The 7640-nt window shown below is 25.0% G+C and overlaps 2 protein-coding genes across 5 annotated transcripts in view; one reads left to right on the plus strand and one right to left on the minus strand.

Annotated features, from left to right (window-relative positions):
* Window positions 1–536: 536 nt before the first annotated feature.
* Window positions 537–2430, minus strand: LOC102671780 (zinc transporter ZIP9). Of its 2 annotated transcripts, none has more exons than XM_031514723.1 (5): window positions 2135–2430; window positions 1863–2042; window positions 1195–1421; window positions 954–1088; window positions 537–876 (listed from the first exon to the last, which is right to left on the minus strand). In XM_031514723.1, the coding sequence occupies exons 3-5, from the start codon at window positions 1369–1371 to the stop codon at window positions 625–627; spliced, it is 564 nt and encodes a 187-aa protein (XP_031370583.1). In that variant the 5' UTR covers window positions 1372–1421; window positions 1863–2042; window positions 2135–2430; the 3' UTR covers window positions 537–624. The 2 variants fall into 2 exon arrangements, with proteins under 2 accessions (XP_031370583.1, XP_006608995.1); XM_006608932.2 differs by having other exon boundaries at window positions 1863–1989; window positions 2135–2384.
* Window positions 2431–2715: 285 nt separating this feature from the next.
* Window positions 2716–7640, plus strand: part of LOC102672325 (serine/threonine-protein kinase SIK3-like) — a 6485-nt gene continuing 1560 nt past the window's right edge. The window contains exons 1-13 of one of the 3 annotated variants that reach the window (XM_031514716.1): window positions 2716–2817; window positions 2995–3248; window positions 4001–4297; window positions 4412–4582; window positions 4754–4877; window positions 4968–5088; window positions 5175–5412; window positions 5504–5825; window positions 5913–6046; window positions 6145–6301; window positions 6885–7022; window positions 7174–7395; window positions 7515–7638. In XM_031514716.1, the coding sequence (XP_031370576.1) occupies window positions 3096–3248; window positions 4001–4297; window positions 4412–4582; window positions 4754–4877; window positions 4968–5088; window positions 5175–5412; window positions 5504–5825; window positions 5913–6046; window positions 6145–6301; window positions 6885–7022; window positions 7174–7395; window positions 7515–7638 (2201 nt within the window). In that variant the 5' untranslated portion in view covers window positions 2716–2817; window positions 2995–3095. Of the gene's footprint in view, window positions 2818–2994; window positions 3249–4000; window positions 4298–4411; window positions 4583–4753; window positions 4878–4967; window positions 5089–5174; window positions 5413–5503; window positions 5826–5912; window positions 6047–6144; window positions 6302–6884; window positions 7023–7173; window positions 7396–7514 lie in introns of all 3 variants that reach the window. The other 2 variants (XM_031514707.1, XM_031514710.1) reach the window with 2 other exon arrangements.

A 7640-nucleotide genomic window follows, 5' to 3' on the forward strand; every position in this document is an offset into this window, starting at 1 on the left:
TTATAATTTTTTTCATATACAAGAATTAAAAAATCTTAATAAATAAAATAAAATCTACTAATTTTAATATCATTAGATTTATATTCATATTGTATCATATCATACTATCTATCAGGTACTATTAAATTACAATATAGAATCTTTTTTAAATTATTATAAGATGTGAAATATTTTTTTTATCTTTTATTTGATATTTTAAAAAAACTTAGAGCATATATATAATATGAAACAATATGAAATAGTATAAAAAAAGAATGTTTAATTTATTTTTTATATTAAAAATTTATCTATATAAATAATATAATTACGAAATTTCATTGAAAAATAAAAACTTATTTAGAATATTTTTTGTATTATATTATATAACTTTATATCACGCGTTTATCATTAAATTTATACAAATATATAATAATTGTGATATGCTTTTTCTATAATTATTTACAGTACATAAAAGTATATCTCTTAAAACAGATATCATAATTGATAAATTTTTTAATTGTCATTTCATGATTTTATAAAAAAAAAAAATCATGGAATATATTAAAATATTATACTCTTTAATGAAAGGGACATTTTAAATTACACATAGTAAAAAAACAGGTATATTTTCTGTATGATATTTTGTCAATGATGATGTCCAGTTGTAATTAATGCAGGTAAAAAAGAGCCTAATACTAGAACTAATATTTCTTTAACTTTGAGTCCAGAAGAAGATACTGCAACGTTTTCAACAGATGGCAGATGAGTATAGTTGCTATTAGTTCTTGTCATTAGTTCTGGTAGAACATGCACAGTAGCAACATATAAAAATGTACCTGCACTAAATAACATTGCTACTCCAGTTGCATTTACATTACTAAGTGTTTCTTTTCCTTCCTATAAAAAAAAATATAAATTTTATATTAGTGCTTAAGAAATATTTCATTAATTTATATAACTTTGAAATAATTTACCTTCCCAATACCAAAATATGTTACAAGAGCAAGACAAGGAGCTGCTAAAGAAAATACTAAAAGATGTCTACCAATTTTTTTTCTATCTACTCCTTCATGTAATAAAAATGATACTAGACCAAATGCTGCAGGTGCCTATAAAAAATTTTTTGATTTAATAAAATTTATTCATTTAATAATTTAAATCTCTGTGACATTCTTATTCTTAGATACAAAATGATATTCAATTTATTTTACTTACTTTATGTAACATTATTGCTAAAAAAACAATTAATTCTACATCAGCTTGTGATGTAGTTGCAGCAGCTCCTAATGCCACTCCATCAGCAGCTGCATGAACTACAAGACCTAAAGTAGCAGTAACACTTCTTTCTCTCACTCCACTTCTTCTAGCTGAACACTGATCAATCAGTAACATAAATACAAAACCAAGTATTAAACTAATGCCTATTAAAGAATGAGGATCACCTAAAAATAAAAATCAAAAATATTAAATTATATTTAAATAAAATCAAATTAAATTAAAGATTTTTTAAATATTTTATTTTAAATATTAATTTTACTAAAATTGATATATATAAAGATTATCTCATGTAAAACTAAAATATGACAAATATATATATTTTTTTAATTCATTAATTTTATTATATAATGTGTTTATCAAATTTTATATTAATTCTATAATAACAATTAATAAATATTTCTTTAACAAATTAAATAAAAGATTCATTCATATATTTGAATATAATAAAATCCAAAAAAATTTGTTTTAAGTATAAAATAAAAAGTTCATAGCAATTTAAAAATATAATTGATTTACATAAATTTAAACACAAAAAAAAATATAAACTATGCATAGTTATGAAATAATATATTATATGAAATAATATATTATTATGAAATACTAACTATAAACTCCTTGATCATTATTACTTCCACCAGTAAATAATGCTCTTATACCTTCAGGTATAATCACAGCTAGTGCAGTGCCTACAAGAAGTCCAGCACCAAGTATTGAAACCAGTTGTAATTTATCCTAGAAAGATTAAAGGTTCATGATGTTCATGATCATGGAGTTCTTTGTAGAATCTGTAATCAGTAGTTTAAGTATATGACAATCATAGAAAATGATAGATAAAAAAATTGTCTTTTCATCTATCGTCAAATGAAAAGAAGATTACCTCGGATAAATTCATGACTAATGGTAAAGATCCAGTTATACAGGAACCAATTAACATTACCAGTGAAAGCATCCATAAAACTGTACTTTCTTCCATTTTTTGAGATGTGTTTTTTAAATAAATAAAAAGTATTCACTTTGTTCAGGTATTATTTTCTCATTGTTATTTAATATTAAATAATCAGTTATATTATATTTATTGAAACAATTTTTTTATTATTGCATTTTAACTAGAATGCACTTTCTGATAACGTTCAACAATCTGTTTTCGTCTACGTAGCAATTTCGCGGTGAATACTGTGAGTATAGCAATAATATGACAGCAACCTAATATTATGACATAAAAGGAAAAAAGTTATATATGTAAAAAAATATGTCATAATGAAAGTTCATTGATTTCCTTCATAAAAAATAATATGAATATTTCTATCAATATAAAAAATTATTTAAAAGTAAATATTTTTTAATGAGAAAATTATTGATTTATTTAAGCAAGTATAATTTTCATGTTTCATTCATATAAAGATGTTATAAATGAATACACTCTAAGAATAATATGTTCTATGCTTTTGAAATTTAAGCGAAAAAGATCAATGAACTCAAATCTATGTACACTAATTTTCATGGATAATATTTATTTGTACAGATGGCGTATAAAGATTTATCTCGTGACTGTATAAAAAGGTAAACAAACAATGCTTAATCAATAATTAAAGAGAATTAATGCATTTTTTTGTAGATTTTATTTATTTTATACTATTAATAATTTCATATGAAACATCATTTTCGGAATTTTTATTATAATTTTTTCATAATAATAGTTAATTTCTTTTAATTTTTTAATTTAAATTATTTCACTAGATGGCAGAAATGTCGATGAATCGTGGCACCTCTAGCGGAAATATTAATGTACTAAGCAGTAAGTGATTGGTAACGAGTTGAGTGAGACAAGTGATTAAAAAATGGCATCCGCGACGACGTCGCACAATGAGGTTTCGCAGGAATTTTCTGTCAACAAACTTATTCGTGTCGGTTATTACGAATTGGAAAAAACTATTGGCAAGGGAAATTTTGCCGTTGTTAAAATGGCCACTCATGTTGTAACTAAATCAAAGGTAAGGCATTGTTAAAGTATTTTTCTCACAAACATGAAACCGTCATTTTGTCGTTATATCTTTGAATAACAACGTGAACATATAAATTATATCATATTTTATACATTATAAGAGCTTTTTATAAAATAATAATGTATCATATGTCATCATGTGAAGAAAATTTATAACTTCAAAAAATGTTTCATGGACCGATGTTACCAACAGATACTATTACATCGATTGAAATATGTTCATTACAATAATTTTTCAAATCATTATTAATGATAATAGATTTAATATCATTTCAAAATAAAAATAAAAATATTTTTATTAATGTTCATAAAAATTTATTAATTGAATTTCTACTTATATGTAGTATTTTTTTTTTTTACATTTATTTTTCTTTGTTTTTTCTTTTTGTATGTTTTTTTTATTTTTATATAGTAATTAAATCAAATAAATGTAATATTAAAAATTAATGTTGATTAGTTTTTTGATACTATTATGCAATTTATTTTTATAATAAAATACAAATTATATGAAAAAATACAACTTTTTTTTTAGTGATCATTTATGTACTTTGATAAATTTATAAATATTTTTTATTCACATATGATATATATTATTATATCTATAATATACTTAAAGTTCTTTAAGATAAAAAATTAATTATGTGAAACATACATGTTAATTATTATTTTTTTATAATTCAATTTAATTTAATTATATATATTTCTTAAAAAATATAAATTTGTAATAAATATTTTTTTTAGGTTGCTATTAAAATAATAGATAAAACAAAATTAAATGAAGAAAATCTAGCCAAAATTTTTCGTGAAGTACATATAATGAAACGATTAAGGCATCCACATATTATAAGACTATATCAAGTAATGGAAACAGAGAAAATGATATATTTAGTTACTGAATATGCTCCTGGAGGAGAAATATTTGATCATCTTGTACGAAATGGGAGAATGCCAGAACCAGAAGCAAGAAGAATTTTCCGTCAAATTGTTCTTGCTGTTCGTTATCTTCACCAACAGAGAGTTGTTCATCGAGATCTTAAGGTTTAATTATATAAAATGTATTTTTTTAATATTTAAAAAATTTATGAAAAATTAAAAAAAATAAAATATTTAATATTTATATATTATAAATAATTATATGCATTATTATTCCAGGCTGAGAATTTATTACTTGATGCAGACAATAATATAAAACTTGCAGACTTTGGGTTTAGTAATGAATATACTCCAGGTGTTCCACTTAATACTTGGTGTGGTTCACCACCATATGCTGCTCCAGAAATTTTTGAAGGAAAACACTATGATGGTCCAAGAGCTGATGTATGGGTATGTGATTAACTTATAATATATATTATATAATATATGGATACACATACACACACACACACACACACACACACACACAATACATGGGGATATTATTATTATTAAAATAATAAATTATGCAAAAATATTAATAATATTGCAACATGATTGAAATATTTTTTTTTTTTTTAGAGTCTAGGTGTTGTTTTGTATGTATTGGTTTGTGGTGCATTACCATTTGATGGACCTACAATGCAATTATTACGTTCTGTAGTAATCTCAGGGAAATTTAGAATACCATTTTTTATGTCTGCAGGTAAAAAATATACAAATTTATATATTTTTAATTTATCATATGACATTATATTTTATATGTATATTTTACTAATATATTAATTTTTTGTAGAATGTGAAAAATTAATTAGACATATGTTAGTAGTAGAACCAGAACGACGTTTAAGTATCTCACAAATTTTAGCACATTCTTGGATGGGTGGAGATGGTATAACAGAACCTGAACCAGGAGGGTAATGTACAAATACTAATAATATGAATTATATTTATAATAAATATATGAGAAAGATTCTATGAGTATTTCATTATATATGTTTAGGTGTAATCCTGAAAATGTGCCACTTCAAATAAATCAGGTAGTGATAGAAAATATGTTAAGATTACCAGGTCTTAGTGCAGAAACATTATTAAAAGCAGTTCAAGGAAATGCATTTGATCATGTGTCAGCAATATATAATCTTCTTGTTGATCGGTTAGAACCAACAATGCCTAATTTACCTAGTATTCAAAGTATACCAGGAGATTATGCTCCTGATGGAGCACATCAATTAGAAAAGGTATATATTAAATTTTCTTTTCTTTTTTCTCTTTATTAAATAGCAATAAAATATTCTTCAAAATTATATTCTTTTATTTCTTTTTGAAAAGTTTGGTGATACAGAAGCAGAAACAGAAGAAAGAAGTGGAATGCAACTTACACCTGGCACACCTTATCATACAACCAGAAGACACACAGTTGGACCTGGTGATACAGCACATCAGCCACCATCATATCCTTATAGCTATAATCACACATCAGGCGATCCAGCATTGCGATTACTTCCTATATTACAATGTAATAATACTGATCCTCAAGTGTTACCTCACACAAATTTGCCCTTAAATCTTCCTTTGGTTCAACATCAACCTCCTCAAAATTTTCAAATCAAAGATCAACATTTATTAAAACCTCCTCCTGTGATGGGAGCAAGTAAGTAATATTATTTTAATATATATTTTAATATATTATTTTAATGAGTCATTTTGTTTTTTAATAACAATATTTGATTAATTACAGCTGGAAGTTTTGGAAGAAGAGCTTCAGATGGTGGAGCTAATCTTCATGTCTTCTATCAACAACATGGTAGTAATTCTGGTGGTGCTGAAGATGGAGGATGGAGTCAACCTGGCAGTAGAGAACATTTGCAACCTGTAAGAAAAATATATAGTACATGTATACTACATAAATTATTAAATATTTATAAAATAGTTAATTAGAAATACAATTAATTTATTTATATTCTATTCAGATGCAAAGTGGAAGTCCAACTCTTGTACCATGTGCTCAGTCATTAAATGTAGGAGTTAATAATGGCAATGGTGATACAAATAATAATAGTGGAAGTGGAAGTGGAGGTAGTGATAGAAGAAGACGAAGTGGTCTTACTGCCGTCATGCAAAGACCAGGTACTGTGGATTATGCCTTTCAGGTATTCGTGTGCACATAATCAATGCACTTTATTACAATATGTTTTATCTCAATGAAAGTTGATTATAATGATTTGCTATATTAATTAGTTTAAAAGCTTATCATATTTCTTCATTTGTAAGCTGTAAGTATTATTGTGCCTTGTTTATATTTTTGCTTTTACAATATTTGCATATTGGTATGTTTTTTTTTCTTTTTCGTTTTAAATAGTGAAATATTGCATGATAAATGTAAGAGATGAAATTTGTCAATATTTAATGTTAATATGTTCATATTATAAATATTATAACTATTGTATAATACTTAATAATTAATATTATAGTATTATACAATATTAGTATTATCATTATATATTATTATAATATTAATATATATAATATTATTTCATGCTATATGTAAATATATTTGAATAATAGTTATATTTTAAATTTATACACAATACACATGTGCACTTCATTTGCAATGTATTTTTTATGGTATTTCATTTGATTTTATTTTTGATTTTGCATGGTTTTTTTGTATCCACTGCACTACCATGCCTCGTTGGTAATATGCATGTAGTTATAAATCCGGAAATGGTAATGGAAGTGGAAGCTAGGATGAATAGAGCTTACCTCCCATCACGACTATTACCGACACATCTTAGAGGATCTACACTTCCACACCATAGGAAGACTTCATTGTATCATACTAGCACTGGTAATTTTTGTGTGGTTCTTTGGATTTTGTACAAATAGAAAGTTAAATTATTATATATCTTTATTAACATAGTTATACATATACATAAATATATAATTTATATTTGTAATATTTAAATAATATATATTATTTTTTTTTGTATTGCTTTTAGTAGGTAATAGAGATTCATACAAGGAACCAAGCACTCATGTTTCTACAGAAAGATATTCACCTGTTCGGAGAGCATCCGAAGGTTCAGGTCCACCTGGACCTGGAATTCAGGCACTTCAACAAGAATATCAACAATTACAAAGGTTAGCATCTCCATCACATAGTCCTGCAAGTATTCCTGGATCTCCTGTACATGAAAGAGGAGTAGCAGCAATCACACAAGGTACTCTCATTTTATAATATAATATATATTTTATATATATATATATATATATATATATAAATTTGATATATAACATTTTTTAAAAATTGTAATATAATGTAATATGACTTCATTAATAGGTTTAAGTGGCTTAACTACAGCAGTACAGGGTAGTATAGTTCATGGTACTCCAACACAGCCTCCAGCAACGCCATTAGATTTAAGTCCATTAAGGCATCATAGATCACCAGCTACCACACCAGTTA

Source organism: Apis dorsata, unplaced genomic scaffold, assembly GCF_000469605.1.
Source record: "Apis dorsata unplaced genomic scaffold, Apis dorsata 1.3 scaffold_50, whole genome shotgun sequence".
NCBI classification, from domain to species: domain Eukaryota; kingdom Metazoa; phylum Arthropoda; class Insecta; order Hymenoptera; family Apidae; genus Apis; species Apis dorsata.